Source organism: Mesoplodon mirus (genome assembly GCF_964341445.2).
Source record: "Mesoplodon mirus genome assembly, chromosome: 8".
Lineage (NCBI taxonomy): Eukaryota > Metazoa > Chordata > Mammalia > Artiodactyla > Ziphiidae > Mesoplodon > Mesoplodon mirus.
Genome location: NC_138984.1, coordinates 65643076 through 65666742, shown reverse-complemented (window position 1 = coordinate 65666742; position 23667 = coordinate 65643076). Strand labels below are relative to the sequence as shown.

Below are 23667 nucleotides of genomic sequence, written 5' to 3'. Positions count from 1 at the left end.
CCCAAAAGTAAATTTTAATAAACACTCATCAGCCATCTAGGGTTCCATTAGAGATTCTGGGCTCACGTAACTCCAGCAATGACATAGTGAGTAGCTGTTGTAACTGCTGAAGTTATAGTTAGAGCCCAAAGTGAGCTAGATTTCTAAAATATGAGCAGTTATCAATTTCCCAATAAAGGGTTCTGATCTCCTTTGAAAGGACTCAGTACCTTCGAGCATCTTTTACTGGTATCTGCATAGGGGATATTAAATAAAAAATGCTGATTGACTGCCTGTTTTTAGATCAAGACTAAGTCACCTTGACATGAGTTACCTGTTAATTCCAGTTCACAAAAACACCACAAAAAATAAAGTTCTTACAGCATAATACTGGCATCCTGCCCGCCTCCTGAAAGCACAGGGACCATCAGGATCATTTTCTTCTTCGGGTTCTGATATTGGGGACGGTACCTAGAAAAAGAGGGATGAAGCATTCCATTTAGGAGTTATGAAAAGTCAACAATCTTTGTAATGGTCTAAAATTAGAATCTGATCACAAACAGTGAATCACTCCTATATTACATACAATAGGCAGTGAATTCCCCAAAACATTTAAAGATTAGCAAAATTTTTCTATGGTTAAAAATCATTATTCTTAATATACTGGTTCTTGCAGGTAAGTTCACATGGTATTATTGCTTAACTGTTTCTGAACATGCAAGGGTTATAGGCTTAAAAAGAATTAGTATGGTTTTTATATATCCCATTTACATTTTGTAAATATTGTATGTGGCCATAAATACTTTGTAATAATAGTTATGCTTCACCTATAAGTAGAGATGTTTTTACACAATAACTTTATTTCTATATAATAAAGCCCCAAACTAGGAAGATAAAAAAGGTTTATGAATAGCCTCCCATCCCCAAAAGCCAAAAAGGTCATACATTTCACTCAAAGGGGAGTCCCTTATTTCCCCACTCATTTTTATAAATCACTTTTAAATTTAGCAGCTCAGAAGCAGAGAATCAAAAGAGGAAAGAGGACCCGCTAAAAGGTAAGCAGACTGGTTGCAGAGAGAAGTACTAAGCCCACCACCTGACAGCAAAAGAATAAAGACTTTCCAAAAGCTGTCACATATTAAAAAGCATAGGACCAAGTGATACTAGGTCAAATATCCCTACATAATCTGAGTGGACCTCTAGGGCAGCACTGATATATTATACAACAGCAAACTTTATAAATGTCATCAAAAACAGATTAAATGAAATACAAATATACTCTGATATGGCAGGGAAATAGTATGGTTTAGATAAATTTCTACCCATAATGGTTAAAATAAAAAAAAAAAGTTTTAGTACTTAAGTTTCAGTTGTCTCGCAATTTCACTTTGGAGTACATCTCTTTTTCTGACAACGCTGACTCAACCATATTTACTTGCAAATTACCTCACGAATCCCTCTCTTCCTATTTTGAGAGGAAAAATGCTTTCTCCACATTATTTCCAAACTGTGGTAATTACCACTGAGCAGGGTCATCCAGGGGAGAAAGGCATTTGTTTGAGGTTCCAATATACCTCCACCAACACTATGGGGGAGACACAGAAATAGTAAGCTGGGGCTAATTCTTCTTCCTGGGGAACCAAACCCAAACCTGAAATTTGAAAGGAAATCCCAAATGTGAATTTTAAACTTTGATTCCTTTACAAATCATCTACCTCTTTTAAAATATATACAGGAAGTGTCACAAAGCCTCAGAAATTTTTTCCATCCCTTCCTCCTGACTACCCCAGGAGGGGATTCCAGGATTTGGTCTGAGACATAGGAAGAGAGAGCTGATGTTAGGAGAATCAGAAGCACGATCGAGAAGAGACTGGGTTTTTATTCTGCTCTGCTGCAAATCAGTTGGAGAAGTCTGGTTAAAATGCTTGTTCTCTTAAGGCTCCCTATTCCTTTGTTCTTGTTTATTGGACAAAGAAGAAGCATATATTATTTTAATTATCTTTTTATCAATAAAATCCTGATTTTGTAAGAGCTACATTCTAAATAGCTGCCTCACTGAATAATGTCCAACTTTAGGTACATGCCTACCTACAGTTTAGCAACAGGGGGATACCATTATAAAAATTAATGTTGTCAAAGACCTAGTATAAGGACTCAGAGGAACCTGAAAGTTTCAAAATGCAATTTCATGTGGGAATGGGGACTATATGAATAAACATATGAATTTAGAACAGAAATGAAGATCCCTTAATAGATGAGGAATATATGACTAGTATGCTGAGTGTGTCTATCAGGATGGATGGACTGATTCTAGCAATAAGAGAAAAGTTTCTACTGGACATAGTATCCCCCTGACATCATTCTTAAAGGGCTGGGAGTGTATAGCAAAACTTTACTGGCTTTTATAAATGCATTTATCTAACTATGTCATTTCTTACTTAAAATTCTTTAAGAACTTCCCAGTATATATAATGTAGATAGAAGTCATTTGCCATCTGACTACTTCTCCAGGCATCATTCCGTTCACCTCTCTTCCCCTTTGTGTTTTATGTTCCAGCAATGCAAAACTGCTAGCAGTTCCCTCTAATATGCTGTTTTCTCTGCCTTGAGCCCTTCCCTACATCTTCTACCTGGGAAAGACCTACTATTTGTTCTCTCATTCCTTCAAATGTCATCTAATTAATGTCCCATGACTATTCAAAGCCCTGCCTGAGTCTAACTACATGATCCCCTGACAATTTTAATAAATGATTTCATTTAAGTGCTTTTTAAGGGCATACGAAATTAAATACATTTTTTGTGCATTTGTTACACGTGTATGGATGCTAAAATATTATCTGGGGTAGAAAAACTAAATCATCTACAAAAGAATAAAACTAATATAATCTAGCCAAAGGGGACAAGTTTTATGTAAACTCTAGATTTTAAATAGTTACAACAACAAGGTGTTTTATGAACTGTCTTGCTTCCAAACATATCTGTCATTGCTTCCAAACATATCTGTCATGTTGGTTAAAAAAAAATGTTTTTTAAATCAAGTAAGTCAAAATGTTAAAATATGATAAAGCTTGTTATAGTACTCTCTTTAGGTTGCCTACAACATACGGAAAAGAAAAAAGGAGGGCATTGCTAGTTCAGGTGCTAAACAATATATGTTTTAAATTGATCCTTTAATATATAAAATAAAGGTCTTGTTTTAAAGATAGCACATATGAAACAGAAATTAGTATTTTTAAACTGCAAACATTTTTCTATAAAACTGTTGTAATATAACCAAATAATTATTTTCACAAGTTAAAACTTGAACCAGTTCTAAATTTTCTTTAGAATCAAATAGTTATTGCCAAACAAATTAGCAGAATTTATATTAAAAGTTGTAAAATACAATGCTGGTGGAATTATTGTTGGTGAATATTTACAATGATGTATTAAATGTCTTAAAATATTTATAATCTTTAGTTCAGGAATTCCATTTCTAATAATCTATTTTAAATACAGAGGGAAGAGGTAGAGATGCTAATTTTTATAAAAGGGAAAGCTGAAAACCACCTAAATGCTACACAACAGAGTAAACTTTATTCAACTGATAGAAAATAACAGAAGCAAATACCATTTCAGTAACTAACATAAATAACGTGGAAACTCTTTATGTCATAACATTAGGTGAAGAAAGCAAGAATCAAAACTCTAAGATGTCAATTATGTTTTAAAATATAGCAATATAAAAGACTAGAGAAAATATCTTTAAAATAGTTTTAAAACAAGCACCTGTGGAAATTCATCTTCATCTGAGCTGTGAAAGTCATACTGCTTAATGTCACTCTTATTGATCACAGGCAGTGTCTCAGGAGCGGGCTGCTGAGACGCTAGCAAAGCCTCTGCTTTAGGCTTCTTTGGGTACTTCTTCTTTTGACGAACCACATCAGAAGCCTCTTCTTTCAAAGACAAATGATGCGGGTGCTGTTTACATGACGATTTTTCCCCCAAAAGGAAGAAATGAAAATCATTTTAGAAAGCACGAAAAACTATACTGCTCTTTGAAAAACATACATTTTTACCCCAGAGGTGATTTTATTTTCTGGTTTTAATATGCAAAAATTATTATGTGACCATAAACTGAAAAATGTTTTGCTTTCACAAATTACAGTGAAAAATAATTATGACACTTAAATTTACTTTTTACATTGTTATCAATACTTAAACTAAGATGTTAATGATTTTTAAAAATTGTTCTATTATGCAATCCAGCATTTAAAAAGTATTTAAATTCTATTTTAATTTTATTTAAATCTATTAATTAATGATGAAAATTAACAATTATTTTTATTTTTTAAATGACTTGAATTAGATTATGAATTCATAAATTCATTTCTATGCTCATTTCCAATTTTTAAAAATGTCTACATGTGTGGTAACTTTTTTGAGACAGATAAGCTTATTAATTAGGAAAAAAACTTCACCTTTTCAAATGAATAATTACTGCCTCAACTGAACAATAATCAAACTGTTCTCAGGTACGCCAGAGTTCAGTGGTGGTATGTGAGAGGCCGTCTGGCAAAGAGACAGACTGATGGGGTGGGTTCTAGCACCCACCTCTCCTCAAAAGAGCAGCTCTGTTTCTGTTTTAACATATTGGCATTCTTTTAATAAATAGAGATCTACTACTTTAAAAAGTTTGAAAATGACTGTTCTAAGCATCAATGTACAAGCACTATGAAAGTGTAAAAATATTGAGGAAGTTATACCTTTCCCCATGTAGCTCAGATTTTTGTAAAAACTACTTTAGGGTCAAAAATGTTATACACGATGAAAATGTTGCTTAAATGCCAAGTTACTGAGATATAAATGGTTTCATACAATGGATATAGTTATGACATCAAAAGAAACCCCCAACTTCTCAGAAACTACTTATATTTTAAGGTGGGATGTGTGACAAAGGAAATATAGTTAACTATGTGAAATAGGGTAGAGCAACAATGGATGCAACCATATTTCTAAAATTAATATTTAAATAGGGTGGGTGTTTAATCTTAGAGATGATCTAAAATAAGAATCAATATATAACAAAGGCTGATTCTGTCAGTAATTTGGGGTTGAGATTTTCATATTCTATGCCTACCAATAATATGCCTTGGAAAAGCATTGATTTATATAAAAAGGATTTTTAAAAATAATGTACAAAATGACATGTATTGTATTGTTTATGGCGAAGCAAGTGTGAGTTAAAGGGTAGGTGGGCTAGAGGCCTGTGATTAATAAGAAAGAACTTTGCTGTTTGAATTGACATGAGTTGAATAATGGAAGAGTCTTCCTGCTCCACATTCTTCCTTGACCTTTAGGAATGAACCCATGAAAACTGAGGATTGTGCACATTTTTAAAAGATGAATTTTCCACAAACACCCTAAGTCACTTTTAAAATCTTGCTACACAGTACAGCTCTACTGTCTAAATGCTCAGCCAATAACCTGTTTCTTTCTAAAATTTAAGCTCCTTAAAGGTTTTATTAATTTTTGTATTTCTCAACTGAATACTTTAATATTCACTTGGAACAGTGAATAATGAATAAATATAATTCTTCAGTCTAAGAAACTAAAGTAATTACTAGTACTCTTTATTAGGAAGAAACTGTGATCTAGAAGTTATAGGACTTTTTCAAGTCAAGATAGATAGCAACTGATAAATGCTTGTTATGGCAATGGTGATGACAAAAAGAATAACTTCCGGGCTTCCCTGGTGGCGCAGTGGTTGAGAGTCCGCCTGCCGATGCAGGGGACACGGGTTCATGCCCCAGTCCGGGAAGATCCCACATGCCGCGGAGCGGCTGGGCCCGTGAGCCATGGACGCTGAGCCTGCGCTTCCAGAGCATGTGCTCCACAACGGGAGAGGCCACAACAGTGAAAGGCCCACGTACCGCAAAAAAAAAAAAAAAAAAAAAGAATAACTTCCAATAGTCTCAATGAGGAAAGCTTTAAGTTTAGATTTTGATGCCTGCCACTATGATGCAGGATTTGCTAAGGCTCGTGATAATAACTAAGCTTTAATTACCCATATTCTATAAAGAAAAAGACAGCATAGTTGAAAGCACACGGTCTTTGATGTTAGATCTAGACTCAAATTTTGAATCTGCCACTTAACAACTTTATGATCTGAAAGTCACACAGAGGTAAAAATCTATCTCAAAGGGAAGTTATAAGGGTTAATGAATCAACGTGTGTATAAAAAACCCTAGCAAAGTGCTTGGCAAAAAGTAGGAACTCAAGCATTTTAATAACTTTCTTCCTTAACCAAACTATTATAAGACAACTTCAGAAACCAATTGTCTGATCAATACTACCATACATGCTTCTCCCCAGAAGACAGTCACCTTAGTTTTACATTCTTGGACTTTGTGATGATTTCCATTATGAAGAGTTGCTGGAGTGGCATATAACTCTTTTTCTGACCTATTGATCTTCACTTCATTAAGGATTTCACCACCATAGTCTCCCAAATGATATCTTGAAAAGGAAATAATATATAAGAAAATGTTACAGTTTAAAAACAAAAAAGAAATAAAAAAACAATGATACTTCATTTACTTGGAACACAACTAATCAAACAGAGCCAACAATTAATCAGATTATTCTTAAGAGAGAAAACTTACGGGAATAAAGTAGCCCATATTTGGGATTTAGTAAAAACAAAACCACCCCCCACCCCCACCCACCTAATCTCTAAGGGACACAGAAGACGGAATCCTCATATATTTTATATTTTCAAGCACTAGGAAGTGATGTTTAGAATGCTTACCTCAGCAAACACACAAAATTTTTAGGTTTAGCATAGTCTACTTAATTATGCAGGAAAAGGATGATTACATCAGAGAATACATTTTCAAAATGCAATGAAACAAGTATTTCCTAACTAATCAGAAAATAAAATCAAATAAACATTTATTTCTCTCAAATTTTGTTTAATAGAAACTTTAATACAGAGAATTAGACAAAATGATCTCCAAGTTCTTTTCTAAATACAACTCAATGATTCTGCAACAACAAAAAATTACGTATAACAGAGGATCTACACTACACACAAAAATATCCCCCAAATTTGCAACCCGAACTGGTAACTTAATCTGATTTTTAAAACAAAAAAGTAGTAATCACAATTTTCAAAAAATGTAATTTTGTTATATAATCAATTTCAGTTGTTATAAAGCTTAAATTTGGTTACATTTTGCCTATCATTTGACTAAAGCTGTTACTGGTTTGTAATAGTAGCAATGTTACCTTTTCTCCACAACTTCTAAGGTTAAGTGCAATAATTCTCGTTTTGTTTTCTCTCTTCTCTTAATCATTTCCAAAATTGTTATGGCTCTACTAAACTCTCGTCTCAGTTTCAACATCTTTTCATAAGAGGCTTCATCATTCTTACGATTCTATTGAAAATAACAAGTTTAGAAGAATAAATCCAATTGTCCACATTTCCAGCTTCATTCAACAAAATCTTATCAGACCCAAATTCATTCTATAAAAGCAAAATGTTAAAAAATCATCTAAAAAGCAACTACATTAAGAAAACCTATTTAACTCTGAAAATAAAAGTATAAGCAAATATCTCAATAAATATTAAAAAAAAATGTTGCCAGCTGTTGAAAAGATGGAATGACATAGAAGGGATAATTCCAATGTAAACAAAAATTTTAAAGTCTGTCTGCAACAAAACCTACTATATCAGAAAATGCAGTCTTTTCATATTGTTACAAGGTATTTTACAATGACAGAGAGAAACAGTTGTCAAATCAAGGTTACCTAAAAATAGCTAAAATGAGTGGCTTATTCATCCATCCAGCTCTGTAATTGGGGGCTGGACAGTTCAATACACTACAGTGTAAACATTCACAATGACAAGCAAAGCTTCATTTCAGAAACTCAGATATAAAACTGATTATGGGATATAAAGGATCTCAAGGAATGGAATGATCATGCTTCAGTGTAGTAACACCTCATTGCAGAGTAGAAAAGACATCCGGTGAAAAGTCTGAATTTCATTAGAAGTTCTTACTTTGAACTGTAAGAAGTTAACTTGAACTAACTCACAGGTGAAAGTCCTATCATAACTAGAGAAGGCTCAACTGTAAATAGCAGCATCATTTGCATATAAAAGTAACTGTTAATAAAAATATTTTGTTCAATCAAATATCCAAAGAATACTTACTTTATATTAGGCATGGAACTATTTGTTTAAAAACAGACCACTACCACCCCTCATTCTATATGTCTAGACAGACTGCATTTAAGCAAGCTCTCCATACCTGACTTAATAAAGCAATATGACATTAGAAAGAACCCAAAGAAAGCCAGGTTTCATACTGGAGGATTATAAAAGAGAAAATAAAACTTGAGAAAGATTCAAAGTTTTACTTTTTTCCTTTTGTGTATAGTTACTTGTATTTGAAAATTAATCATCACTTATAAAACATTACCTAAACTAAGTCCCATTAAGGTAGTGCATACCAAATATTAAAAAATACTATGTTAATAAATCATCCTTTTATCTTATCCAAAGGAAATCAATCTTTTTTCCCCCTTCAGCAGTACTATGTGACAAAAGGCAAAAATCTAAAGCATGGTATTAAGCAAATATTTTTTTGTAACCAGGCAGCAATAATACCTTCTGATTGAAAAGAAACTAACATTACCAAGAGGAAATATTAAAAGTGCTCACTCTGTACAAAGTATTGAACATGTCCCCTATGCTCAAAAGGCTTAAAGTCTAATAAGAATGAGAGATATACAGATTTAAAAGATGAATAATAACAGCAGCTGAATCAAAAGTGCACCAGAACCTTTTAAAATTGTCCTCCTTTTCACTAAGGGTTCCTCTTGGACTGTGTGCTTCTCTCCTTTCTTACTCATTCATTTCCCGCTCTCTTTAGGCCCAAATAACTAGTGTTCCTAATTTTTCTTTACCCGAGTCCTGCCCTTTCTGCTCTACTTTTTAACCTTTTATTATGAAATAATTTCAGATTACAAAAAAGTTACAAAAAAAGTATAAAGAATTCCCATATATCTTCATTCAGATTCTCCAAAGGTTACTATTTTACACTTGCTTTATGTATCTCTCTTTATGTATGTATCTATGTATGTATGTCCATACACATTGTTATGGACCAAATGTTTGCATCTCCTGATAACTCATATGTTGAAATCCTAACTCTCCAATGTGATTTTTATTTGGAGGTAAGGCCTTTGGGAGTCCTATAGAATGGATTAGTACCCTAAGAGACCCCAGAGAGATCTCTTGCCCCATCTGCCATGTGAGGACACAGCAAGAGGACCATCTATGAAACAGAAAGTGGTCCCTTAATAGACACCAAATCTGATGGTACCTGGATGTTGGACTTCCCAACCTCCAGAACTGAGAAATAAATGTTTGCTGTTTAAGCCACCCAGTCTAATGTATTCTTGTTATAACAGCTCAAATGAACTAAGACACATATACATGTATATATATATAAACACATACACACATACATAAACTATTAGCAATGGTGTTTTATTTTTTGAGAAAAGTTGAAGATATAATGCTCCTTTATCCCCTAAACACTTTAATATATATTTTCTAAAAACAATGATAATCTCTTATACAATCACAGTACCATCATCAAAATCAGAAAATTAACATTGATATAAAAACTATTACTTAATTTACAAACTTTATTCATATTTCGCCAATTGTCCCATTAATGTCCTTCACAGCGAGAAATAGTTATATACATATTTTATATATTTATATAATATTGCTATGAAGGACATTAATGGGACAATAATAACTTTTATTATTAAAATTCATTCATAATAATAAATTCTTTTTCCTGGTCTAGGACCTGATTCAGGATTCAAATTGCATTTAGCTGTCATGTCTCTTTACTCTCCTATAATTTGGAATAGTTCCTCTGTCTTTCTATGGTGATCATGACCTTGATAGTTTTAAAGAGTAGAAGCCACTTATTTTTGTAGAATGTTCCTCAATTTGGGTTTCTTTGATGTTTCTCCACAATTAAATTCATGTTGTAAACTTTTGGTAGGACCATCACAGAAGAGATACTGTGTCTCTCACTCAGCATATCAGGAGTTAAATGATACCTATTTGTCCCATTACTCCTGATGCTTTGATCACTTAAGATGGTGTTTGCCAGGTTTCTCTAGTCAAATTAGTATTTTTCCTTTTTTAATTAAAAAGTATGCGGTGGGACTTATATAAGCATCTTGTTTCTCATCAAATTTCTCCCATCAGTTTAGCTTCCATTAATTCTAACTTTTGCCAGAAACAATTGCTACTATGGTGGTTGCCAAATGGTGATTTTTGAACTCCATCATTCCACTGACATTTATAAGTTGGAAATCTATGGTAAGGAAAAGTGTTCTCTTTCATCTATCTATCAATCAATCAATCATCTACTTATCCATCTATCCATCCATCCATTTATATCAGTATAGACTCATGGGTTACTTTATGGGTTATAATCCATTACTCTCCTTCTTTTGACATACAAACTTCCCCAGATCTGATCAGCAGGGTCACCCTTTATGCTGGCTCCTGAGGCCTTCTGACATGGCTCCAACATTCTTCAATCACATTCTTATATTCTGGCAAAGCAGAATGTTCCAAGCTTATCTTTATGCTTTCCTAGCACCAGACCTAAAATCAACCATTTTTCTAAGGAGCTCTGGTTCCCTTTAATGGAAAATGGTATTTAAAATCAAGATTTACATGCTACTGTAATTGCATCTATACCCGCTCAGCAAACAGAGCTAGGAAATAAGCCTGTAATATATTGATGTACATACCCATGCATAGATCTATATCTATTTCTAGCTATATCAATATTAAAAACTGTAAGTTCATACTGACATCTTTTCTGGTTTTTTTTTTTTTTTTTTTTTTTTTTTGCAGTATTCGGGCCTCTCACTGTTGTGGCCTCTCCCGTTGTGGAGCACAGGCTCCGGACGCGCAGGCTCAGCGGCCATGGCTCACGGGCCCAGCCGCTCCGCGGCATGTGGGATCTTCCCGGATCGGGGCACGAACCCATATCCCCTGCCTCGGCAGGCGGGCTCTCAACCACTGCGCCACCAGGGAAGCCCTCTTTTCTGTGCTTTTAAGATGGCCCTACTCCCTATATTCAAATCTACTCAATTCCCTTTACCCTTCTTCACAACTGTCTCTGCTTGGAGCAAATTCCTGTCTTCTTGTTCCAGTTACATATTATAGTTCTGACCAACTGCCAAATATATAGGGAAGTGGTTTTCAAACTGCTGTAATTTAGAGTTAACTACAGATCTTTTTAAACCAAGGCTAATTCACAAGTGATTGTTATGTGCAGCCAGACTGAGAACCACTATCCTGGAAGCTTCCTCTCCTAACTATCTTGCCACATAGAGGGAGGAGAGAAGGCACAAACACTAACAGTTTTACCTATGGGGTTAAACATATAAATGTATATGCTGATTCAAGACTTCCCAGTCAGTGCACTCAGACATGCTGGTACCTTAACACCATGTCATTTGAGAATGTCCTAAAGCACTTAAGCACTCCCAAACTAAACATTAGTTTAATGATTAAAATTAAATTATAGACTTCCAAGCAAATATTTCAGAAGTCCTTTACTCTAGCCTTTGCATCAGCTATATAAATGTTTTTACGTATGTGGGAATAGAACAGGAAGCAGAGGACCTCTGTGAGCTGGTATTCATTTTTGCATATCCCAGTGACCACCTCCTGAACACCTAGGGTGTCCACTCTTGATTGCTTTCCTAACTTTCTCATTTTAAAACTCATAGACATTTCTAAGCAGCAAGAGTGTACATGAAGGGGAATAGTCTTTGGTCCCATAACTGAAAACAGAGAGGAATAAAAAGACCATTGGGAAAGAAAATATACCACCTTGGAGAGGAAGATGAAAATAACAGATAAGAGAAAGGGTAGGAATCAGAGTGTCAGGAAAATGCTGGCCTAGTTATTACACAATGGAGAAATGCCTAAACACAGGAACCTATTTCTAGCAATTCTCAAAACACACTGGTTAGAAAATAGTGATTTAACCTATTTAAGAATAAAACATATTTAAACATTTGGAATATTGTTTATATGTCAATAAATACTGATAATTTTAAGTACTTCATACCCGTTCACTAAAAGAAGCCCAACAGTACTTTTCCTTCAAAAGACATTGCTCTAAGTCTATGTTTTGCAATACATCTGAATCAATTACATTTCTTTTAAAAAGTAACTGGAAGTTCAGATTTTTTCAATAATTCAGATAAACCTCTCCTTCCTCATGTCCATATTTATAAAGCTTTACTGTATTTACAAACTTATCTCATTATAGTCTTTTCTAAACAAGGCACTAAATCTTCAAGAAATATCTAATATTTCCTTAGCTAAGAACCAAAACACCAAATTGAAAATTCAGTCTGGGTTAGGGAATGTCATATACATTTGGGAAATCCAAGAGTTACAAAAACTCTGGTTGTTAACCAGTAGGGAAGTTTCCCCTAAAATGTACTAGCCCTGGCAGCTGTTATGCTTCACAGCTGTTATATTAACAGCTGACAAGGACAAGCATTCAATGTTAGGAGAAACAGGAATCCACAGAAAATGCTTTGCCTCCAATTATCATTCCTCATGGTTTTTACATTTATATGTTCCTAATATTCTGCAATGTTAGAGAATGTGTTACCGTGTCTGATGTTTACCCTTAATTATGAGAAATGGAAGGCAGTGACTACCAGTCTGAAATAATGCTTTCTTCTATACCGTATCATTTCACAGCCTGAGACCCCATTTCTCTTAAAATTCTGGCTCATCTTGCTTCTGAAAGCCAGATTAGGACAAGTTTGTCAATTCGAAATCTGACACAACTGAAAACTCAGAAAAGAAGAAAAAGGTTCCATTGTGTTACTTGCGACTGTTAGCAGAACAGGCTTGAAAATGAACCTTTCCCAACTTCCCATGACCCCACAGTAGTTAGAGGGAGTAAAGTCCATTTTCACATGCATGATTTAGAATATGGTTTCAAAGGAACTCTTAAGCTTCCCAAAGAGAGGATACGTATAGAATGTACAGTTTACTGAAGAATTCAAAACTTCAGAGTTTTCCTCCTAACACGAATTTTCTCACATCACTTCAACTGCAAGCCTAAAATGGTATAACCAATAGATTTATAAAGCCCATAGGTATTAAATAAACACTGCAAACAACTGGGGGATAGAAGCTACTGAAAAGCAGGCTTTCTAATATAAAGTTCAACAATGTCCTTAGCTTCTCTTTATATTCAAATTACTGAAAATTACTCAAGCTATCAGCAAAAAAAAAAATATTGGTCTTAAATACTATCAAGGTACATTCAGTTAAATCTAATTTGCATATTACCTTTCTTTCTTTTTTTTTAAAACATCTTTATTGGAGTATAATTGCTTTACAATGGTATGTTAGTTTCTGCTTTATAACAAAGTGAATCAGTTATACATATACATATGTTCCCGTATCTCTTCCTTCTTGCGTCTCCCTCCCTCCCACTCTCCCTATCCCACCCCTCTAGGTGGTCACAAACCACCTAGCTGATCTCCCTGTGCTATGTGGCTACTTCCCACTAACTATCTATTTTACGTTTGGTAGTGTATATATGTCCATGCCACTCTCTCACTTTGTCACAGCTTACCCTTCCCCCTCCCCATATCCTCAAGTCCATGCTCTAGTAAGACACAGACCTACTAGAGCATATTACCTTTCGAGTTTGCATTTTCTCTGTTCTCCTCCGAAAGGCAACATAAGGGTCATTGTTGGTAGAGCCATCTCTTTTCTCCTGTTTTATCTGAGGAATGAGGGATGGTCCCCTGCAGTTTTTACGTTTTCTCACCCAGTAGTCATATACAGCTTTAATAAGGTAATCATCTTCGTTTAGCAGCAGTTTTGCTTCTTGAAGTGTTACAAGCTAAATAAAAAATAAAAAATGTCATCAACTACAATGCTTAAAAAAATTAAAATTAAACTATACCTACAGGAAAAAATGTGATCAGTCTAACAATTACGATCAGATATCATGATGGCAGAAAACACAATTCAATTCAATCTAACAAAGACTTTATTAAGATTTACCAAAATTAGAAATTTGCCCTAAGAGGTAGTGAGTTCCACCACTTAAAATATTTAAGAAGCCTGGATTAATGATAAGACTACAACAGATTTATGACTCAGGAAAGTCTTGAACTGGAAGACATCCAGGGTCCTTCACACTTCTGATATTCTGGGATTCCACACATTGGAGGATGTACTAGTTTTCAATAGTCTACTAGCTTCTTTCAGTGTTTTTGTTTTTCAACGGAAACCAGAATTTATAGGTGGTTTTTACCTCCCTCCAAAATAAACTATGAATATTTTCCAACGTATTGCAACTAAATATACACATGCCTCCTTTGAAATTGAAAAGAACAAACTTAGCATGTTTCCAGAAGTCTCAACACTATGCAATCTTGAATTTCTTGTATCAATTACATATATAAACAATTCCTCTAACAAAGCTGATTAAATACTAGAGAATCCTTGTTCTAAACACTCATTTTGTTAATGACATTGTCATGTCTGGGACAGTGGCATCTCAGGGATCTACTTCTCCTTTATCAGTGCAGCCAATATATGCTGACATTATCTCAAAGTAAAGTTTGTAGAAATTTGCTTGGTCACATCTGTTTCCTTGCTCCTTATGAAGATCAGAGAGGCTAATCAGCTTTAGTAAGATGGATTAGGGGTTACACATATCCATTTATAGTGAAGCTTAGAAAAAGATTATGGAGTTTTAGGGCTGTGAACCCTTACTGAAGTGATGCTATCCCAATCTTTTTACTTTTATCATTCTAGAGATGAAGATTCATTTTCAAAACAAATCGAGATATCTCCTAAAAACTTGGAAATGAGGGGAAAATTTTTATCACTGAAATTTTAAGATCAACATACTAATCAATTTGCAGGTTGTATGAATTCATTTGAAGAAAGCATGACTTAGCAAATAAATTTTTGCTATGATCTGACTTCTCACATTGGTATAACTTCATAGAATAAATGTAATAATCATTTGGACTTCCAGTCCTATGGTGGTGCTTACTAAAGCTAATTAGTTGGTTTCTTATTATAATTTGGCTGCCAAGATGGTTTGACAACAGGAAGAGAATACAGACAGTATCAACTCAAGTATTCTAGTCCACATGACAATAAAATTATAAGTGGCCATTCTTTGGTTTATTCAAAGTCTCAGTGGAGTCAGCTTAACTGCATCTGAGACGCCGAGTTACTTGACCTTTAAAGTGGAGAGCCGGAGCCTGAAACGAGATCAAACCAAAAGAACCAATATTTCCAAACATCAACTTTAAATGGACACTCTCCCACTGTTAGCTGAAGTTCTCTGGAATGGTGATGTAAACCTCCAAAGTCTACAAGGACGGTGGCAGAATAAAAATAGAGCTTTCTGGATCTAACAAAATTCCACCAAATGCTTAGAGCATAGCATAACTGGTAGCTCTCATGTGCTCTGGGGACCAAAGGGAAACAATGCTGTGATATGCTATACGTGCTTCAGCTGTTTGGTCATTCTGCTTCTGATAAAATTTTATAACCTTCACTAATTAAATCAAGAACTTAATCTAACCTTTGAGTGGGGTGGAAGATAATCTCTTTCCTTCAACCAGCAGAGCAGTGGTGAGTTTCTTATATAACAACATTATCAAAATAACACTGCTTCCTATCTTCCTGCAGGAGGTGTCAGGAGATTAAAACACGGCCTCAGATTTTCTTCTCTGGTGCTTCTTGCCCCTGCTTTCAGAAATGTCCTTCTGACTGGTGCTTAAGTACCCTCTTTATATCTGAGGTAATAAGAATTCAATACACAGTTTAAACATCCTGACATTACTTTCCTATGTTAGCTGTAAGTCAACAACTGCTGTTTTTATATTGTCATACGGCCAATTTTTATTTTATTGGATAATTTTGGTTTTAGTCATTCTGTAAAACTTATCTTTAGCTATTCTAGGGCAACTAGTATCAGTGCCTCTCTACTATCATGGTGAGAGCATCAATTTGAGTGGACAAGAACTATTTACAGATAAAGTAGTCACAAATTATGTGACATGATTAAAAATCCACAAAAATCAGAATCCTACTACTTTTATACCTAAGGAAAAAGTTCTGCCATTTAGCATTTCATCTACTAGAAAACAGTAGAAACCCGTATTCAAGTGGCAAAGGGGTCTGTGATAAAGTTATTATTTCCAAGACAGCTCTGACTTACTTGATTTACTTATTTTGGGGGCTTAGGGATGGGAGATAAAAATTCTTCTTCTTCTAGACTGCAACAAGCTCCATGAGGACAAAGATCATTTAGTTTGCTTATATATAAAACTCATGGTCTAGCAATTTCAATAAATGCACAAATTTAATACACAAATGAATAAACTACATGTAAAAATTAATGCTTTTACATATAAAATAGCCAATTAAGCAGTAAGTAGTTAATAACTACTATCAGGCCATCATTTGTGCTATAGCTTGTGGGGAAGATAACAAAAAAAACTTTAAGACAAATCCAGTACTTAAACAAACTTACAGTATGGGAATTAAGGTTAGACAAATACAAATTAAACAATAAGAGAACAATGTAAGAACTCTGCAACTGAGTATTAGTGCAGTAAGATAGAGGACACAGTCACAAAAAACTCCATCTGAGAGTGCCTGTGTTGGCAGCTTATGGTACAAGAATAAATTCTGAGGATATATACCAAAGGAACAGAACAAGAGGTAGAGGAGCAAAGGAAGAGGAGATGAAGAAACAAGAAGAATCAGGAAAGATGGAGGTCAACAAATCCAATACTACAGGGATATTAAGTAGGACGCAGACTAAAAAGAGGCTCCTGATGATAATTAGGAGGCCATCAGTGACCTTAAACAGTGCAATATCAGTAAACTAAAATGGACTAAAAGGTAAACAATATGGTTTATCTTTTGAAAATTTAACTGTGACTTAATAAAAAAGGAGAGACGTAGGGTAGTTAGTAGTTTATTGAAAATTTAGGGACTAAAGGAAAAGGATTTTAAAAACCCACAAGATCCTGAGTTTTGGGAGTCACTGGAGAGAGAATGAATACAGTATAGGATTATCTGGAGTTAAGAGAGTAAGTTAAGTTTTGAAAAGGTTAAACTTGAGAGGTCTGTGGACCATCTAGATGGAGATGCCAACAGTCAGCACAAAAAGAGAAAAAAGAAAATCCTGGGGCTTGAGAAAGTGGTCAAGGCTAAAGGCATGGTATTACTATAACCACAAAAATGCTCGATGAGGTGATATTATCCCCCAAAATAATCAGGACAAGAATACCAAGAAAAGAATTTCAAGAAACCCGGATGTTTACAAGAGTTGAATGAAACGGAGTCAGTAAAAGAAAATTAGAAGGAATGGTCATAAAAAAATCATAAGAAAACCAAAAGGGAATTGTATTCAAAAGAACAAAGGTGAGAACAATTTGAAGAAATAAGAACTCAAATAAGACAAAGGATGGGAACTGAAAATAATCACAGACTTTGGCAACAAGAGTTTTCAATAATGACTTCATTGCAATAGTCTCCACAGAATAATGCCAGCAGAAGCTTCTGCCCAAGTCCATCTTTTTTTTTTTTTTTTTTTTTTTTTTTTCAGTACGCAGGCCTCTCACTGCTGTGGCCTCTCCCGTTGTGGAGCACAGGCTCCGGACGCGCAGGCTCAGAGGCCATGGCTCACGGGCCCAGCCGCTCTGCAGCATGTGGGATTTTCCCGGACCGGGACACGAACCTGTGTCCCCTGCATCGGCAGGCAGACTCTCAACCACTGCGCCACCAGGGAAGCCCCCAGTCCATCTTTTACGTCTTTCTCTACCAACTTAATAAATATTGGTTTAACCACACACTTGATTCCTTGCCCTGTGATCTGGTATTATCCTAGCCCCCAAAAAGAGAAAATAAAGAACTCCATGAATCCCCCAGATCAGACACTTGGAATGAGGGGAGGCTTTTGCTATCCTTAATACTTGGTTCTATTAATAAGACAATTTCCTTGTTCCTATAACAAAGGCTTCACCTTAACCTCTTCTGCAGAAAGCAGATGCTATCAAGCTCTGAGAACCTAGACAGTTGTTTTAGAGTCTGGAAGCTTGCCACTGAGCAAAGAGAACTAAAATAGGATGGTGCTGATTATAGTGCATAGTTAATTTACTGTTTACATGCTTTTTGTTTATCTTGTACCCACTTAGATGATAAGCTCCACAAGGGCAGAACTTCTGTCACTTGTCTTGCTCACCTGAGTGCTAAATAAATATTACTAACTGAATGAAAAAAAGCAAATTACAAAACACACAGCAGAAAGCTTCTGATGATATAATTTCAACCACCATGAGAATTTCAGAGCAATCATAGAAAACAGAAGAAATGCCAAAAGTCTGATCAAGCCTAGGTTTGCTAGGAAAATTTATACATAAAGAAGAAAAACTGAAATTATATCTGATGCCAGTGATCAAAATCCTAGGAAAACTGTTAGCACTAATTATAATGAGGATCAATTTGATAATTAAACAAATTTCCAATAAAAAAAGACAATCCCTCAAAAAACAAATTAAGTTGAATTTTACAAAGTTCAGTTTTAATGTACTTTTTTGGACAGTACACTAGATATTACTTTCCATCAAAACGGGGGACGGGTCCCATCCAAAAAAATGAGATGACAAAAAAAATATGTTACGGACGAAGGAGCAAGGTAAAAACCTACAAGACCAAATAAATGAAGAGGAAATAGGAAACCTACCTGAAAAAGAATTCAGAGTAATGATAGCAAAGATGATCCAAAATCTCAGAAATAGAGTGGAGGCATGGATTGAGAAAATACAAGAAATCTTTAACAAAGACCTAGAAGAACTATAAACAACAAACAAAAGGGGATGAACAACACAAGAACTGAAATGAAAAACACACTAGAAGGAATCAATAGTAGAATAACTGAGACAGAAACGCGAATAAGTGAGCTGGAAGATAGAATGGTAGAAATAACTGAGGAGGAGCAGAATAAAGAAAAAAGAATGAAAAGAGAATTGAGGACAGCTTCAGAGACCTCTGGGACAACATTAAATGCACCAACATTCGAATTATAGGGGTCTCAGAAGAAGAAGAGAAAGAGAAAGGGTCTGAGAAAATATCTGAAGAGATTATAGTCGAAAACTGCCCTAACATGAGAAAAGAAAGAGCCACCCATGTCCAGGAAGCACAGAGTGTCCCATACAGGATAAACCCTAGCAGAACACAGTGAGACACATATTAATCAAACAAATAAAAATTAAATTCCATGAAAAAATATTAAAAGTGGCAAGGGAAAACAACAAATAACATACAAAGGAATCCCCCTAAGGTTACCAACTGATTTTTCAGCAGAAACTCTGCAGGCCACAAAGGAGTGGCAGGATATATTTAAAGTGATGAAAGGGAAAAACCTACAACCAAGATTACTCTACTCAGCAAGGATCTCATTTAGAGTTGATGGAGAAATTAAAAGCTTTAAAAACAAGCAAAAGCTAAGAGAATTCAGCACCCCAAACCAGCTTTACAGCAAATGCTAAAGGAATTTCTCTAGGTGGGAAACACAAGAGAAGAAAAAGACACACAAAAGCAAACCCAAATCAATTAAGAAAATGGTAATAGGAACATACATATAGATAACCACCTTGAATGTAAATGGATTAAATGCTGCAACCAAAAGACAAAGACTGGGTGAATGGACACAAAAACAAGACCTGCATACATGCTGTCTAGAAGAGACCCACTTCAGACTTAGGGACACATACAGACTGAAAGTGAGGGGATGGAAAAAGATATTCCATGCAAATGGAAATCAAAAGAAAGGTGAGTAGCAATACTCATTTCAGATAAAATAGACTTTAAAATAAAGAATGTTACAAGAGATGATCAATGGATCAATCCAAGAAGATATAACAATTATAAATATATATGCACCCAACATAAGAGCACCTCAATACATAAGGCAACTGCTAACAGCTATAAAAGAGGAAATTGACAGTAACACAATAATAGTGGGGGACGTTAACACCTCACTTACACCAATGGACAGATCATCCAAACAGAAAATTAATAAGGAAACACAAGCTTTAAATGACATAATAGACCAGATAGATTTAAATGATATTTATAGTACATTCCATCCAAAACCAGCAGATTACACTTTCTTCTCAAGTGCGCATGGAACATTCTCCAGGATAGATAACATCTTGGGTCAAATATCAAGCCTCAGTAAATTTAAGAAAATTGAAATCCTATCAAGCAACTTTTCCAACCACAACGTTATGAGATTAGAAATCAATTACAGGAAAAAAACTGTAAAAAAACATAAACACATGGATGCTAAACAGTGCACTGCTAAATAACCAAGAGATCACTGAAGAAATCAAAGAAATGAAAACATTTCTAGAAACAAATGACAATGAAAACACGATGGCCCCAAACCTATGGGATGCAACAAAAGCAGTTCTAAGAGGGAAGTTTATAGCAATTCAATCCCAACTCAAGAAACAAGGAAGTATCAAATAAACAATCTAACCTTACACCTAAAGCAACTAGAAAAAGAAGAACAAAGAAAACCAAAGTTAGTAGAAGGAAAGAAATCATAAAGATCAGAGCAGAAATAAATGAAATAGAAATGAAGAAAACAATAGTAAAGATCAATAAAACTAAAATTTGATTTTGAGAAGATAAACAAAATTGATAAACCTTTAGCCAGACTCATCAAGAAAAAAAGGGAGAGGAACTCAAATCAATAAAATTAGAAATGAAAAAGGAGAAATTACAACAGACACCACAGAAATACAAAGCATGCTAAGAGACTACTACAAGCAACTCTATGCCAATAAAATGGACAACCTGGAAGAAATGGACAAATTCTTAGAAAGGTATAACCTTCCAAGACTAAACCAGGAAGAAAAGAAAATATGAACAGACCAATCTCAAGTAAGGAAGTTGAAACTGTAATTAAAAATCTTCCAGCAAACAAAAATTCAGGACAAGATGGCTTCACAGGTGAATTCTATCAAACAGTTAGAGAAGAGTTAACACCTATCCTTCTCAAACTCTTCCAAAAAACTGCAGAGGAAGGAACACTCCCAAACCTGTTCTACAAGGCCACCATCACCCTGATACCAAAACCAGACAAAGACATCACAAAAAAGAAAATTACAGACCAATATATCTATCACTGATGAACACAGACGCAAAAACCCTCAACAAAATAGTAGCAAACAGAATCCAACAGCACATTAAAAAGAGCATACACCATGATAAAGTGGGATTTATCCCAGAGATACAAGGATTCTTCAATATATGCAAATCAAACAATGCAATACACCATATTAACAAATTAAAGAATAAAAACCATAGGATCATCTCAATAGATGCAGAAGAAGCTTTTGACAAAATTCAACACCCACTTATGATAAAAACTCTCCAGAAAGTGGGCATAGAGGGAAACTACCTCAACATAATAAAGGCCATATACAACAAACCAACAGCAAACATCATTCTCAATGTTGAAAAACTGAAAGCATTTTCTCTAAGCTCAGGAACAAGACAAGGTGTCCACTCTCGCTACTATTATTCAACATAGTTTAGGAAGCCCTAGCCATGGCAATCAGAGAAGAAAAAGAAATAAAAGGAATACAAATTATAAAAGAAGAAGTAAAACTGTCACTGTTTGCTGATGATATGATACTATACATAGAAAATCCTAAAGATGACACCAGAAAACTACTAGAACTAATCAATGAATTTGGGAAGGTTGCAGGCAGGATACAAAATTAAGGCACAGAAATCTCTGTCATTCCTATACACTAACAATGAAAGACCAGAAAGAGGAATTAAGGAAACAATCCCATTTACCACTGCAGTAAAAAGAATAAAATACCTAGGAATAAACCTACCTAAGGAGGCAAAAGACCTGTATGCAGAAAACTATAAGACACCGATGAAAGAAATCAAAGACAATGCAAACAGGTGGAGAAATATAACATGCTCCTGGATTGGAAGAATCAACACTGTGAAAATGACTATCCTACCCAAAGCAATCTACAGGTTAAACGCAATCCCTATCAAATTACCAATGATATTTTTCACAGAACTAGAACAAAAAATTTTACAATTTGTATGGAAACACAAAAGACCCCGAATAGCCAAAGTAATCTTGAGAAAGAAAAACAGAGCTGGAGGAATCAGGCTCCCTGACTTCAGACTATACTACAAAGCTACAGTAATCAAGACAGTATGGTACTGGCACAAAAACAGAAATATAGATCAATGGAACAGGATAGAAAGCCAAGAGATAAACCCACACATCTATGGTCACCTAATCTATGACAAAGGAGGCAAGAATATACAATGGAGAAAAGACAGCCTCTTCAATAAATGGTGCTGGGAAAACTGGACAACTGCATGAAAAAGAATGAAGTTAGAACACTACCTAACACCATACACAAAAATAAACTCCAAATGGATTAAAGACCTAAATGTAAGACCAGACACTATAAACTCTTAGAGGAAAACACAGGAAAAACACTCTTTCACATAAATCACAGCAAGATCTTTTATGACCACCTCCTAGAGTAATGAAAATAAAAACAAAAATAAGCAAATGGGACCTAATTAAACTTAAAAGCTTTTGCACAGCAAAGGAAACCATAAATAAGATGAAAAGACAATCACGGAATGGGAGAAAATATTTGCAAATGAAGCAACAGACAACAGATTAATCTCCAAAATATACAAACAGCTCATGCAGCTCAATATCAAAAAAACAAACCACTGAATCAAAAAATGGGCAGAAGACCTAAATAGACATTTGCAGATGACATGACACTATACATAGAAAAGAAGAAGACATACACATGGCCAAGAGGCACATGAAAAGATGCTTAAGATCACTAATTATTAGAGAAATGCAAATCAAAACTACAATGAGGTTATCACCTCACACCAGTCAGAATGGCCATAATCAAAAAATTTACAAACAATAGATGCTGGAGTGGGTACAGAGAAAAGGAAACCCTCTTGCACTGTTGGTGGGAATGTAAATTGATACAGCTACTGTGGAAAACAGTATGGAGGTTCCTTAAAAAACTAAAAATAGAACTACCCCATGGACCCAGGAATCCCACTCCTGGGCATACCATGAGAAAACCATAATTCAAAGAGACACATGTACCCCAATGTTCATTGCAGCTGTATTTACAATAACCAGAACGTGGAAACAACCTAAATGTCCATCAACAGATGAATGGATAAAGAAGATGTGGTACATATATATAATGGAATATTACTCAGCCATAAAAAGAAATGAAATTGGGTCATTTGTAGAGATGTGGATAAACCTAGAATCTGTCATACAGAGTGAAGTAAGTCAGAAAGAGAAAAACAAGTATCGTCTATTAACACATATATGTGGAATCTAGAAAAATGGTAGAGATGAACCTATTTGCAGGGCAGGAATAGAAACGCAAACGTAGAGAATGGACGAGTGGACACAGTGCAGGAAGGGGAGGTTGGGATGAATTGGGAGATTAGGTTTGACATAAATACACTACCAT

The 23667-nt window shown here is 34.9% G+C and overlaps 1 protein-coding gene across 1 annotated transcript in view; it reads right to left on the bottom strand.

Moving 5' to 3' along the window:
* EPC2 (enhancer of polycomb homolog 2) overlaps window positions 1–23667 on the bottom strand; it is a 108389-nt gene that overhangs the window by 15238 nt on the left and 69484 nt on the right. Inside the window, exons 4-8 of the mRNA XM_082630260.1 lie at window positions 13749–13955; window positions 7249–7397; window positions 6345–6477; window positions 3748–3939; window positions 361–450 (exon numbers count right to left, since the gene is read on the bottom strand). Coding sequence (XP_082486386.1) covers window positions 361–450; window positions 3748–3939; window positions 6345–6477; window positions 7249–7397; window positions 13749–13955 — 771 coding nt within the window. The remainder of the gene's footprint in view (window positions 1–360; window positions 451–3747; window positions 3940–6344; window positions 6478–7248; window positions 7398–13748; window positions 13956–23667) is intronic.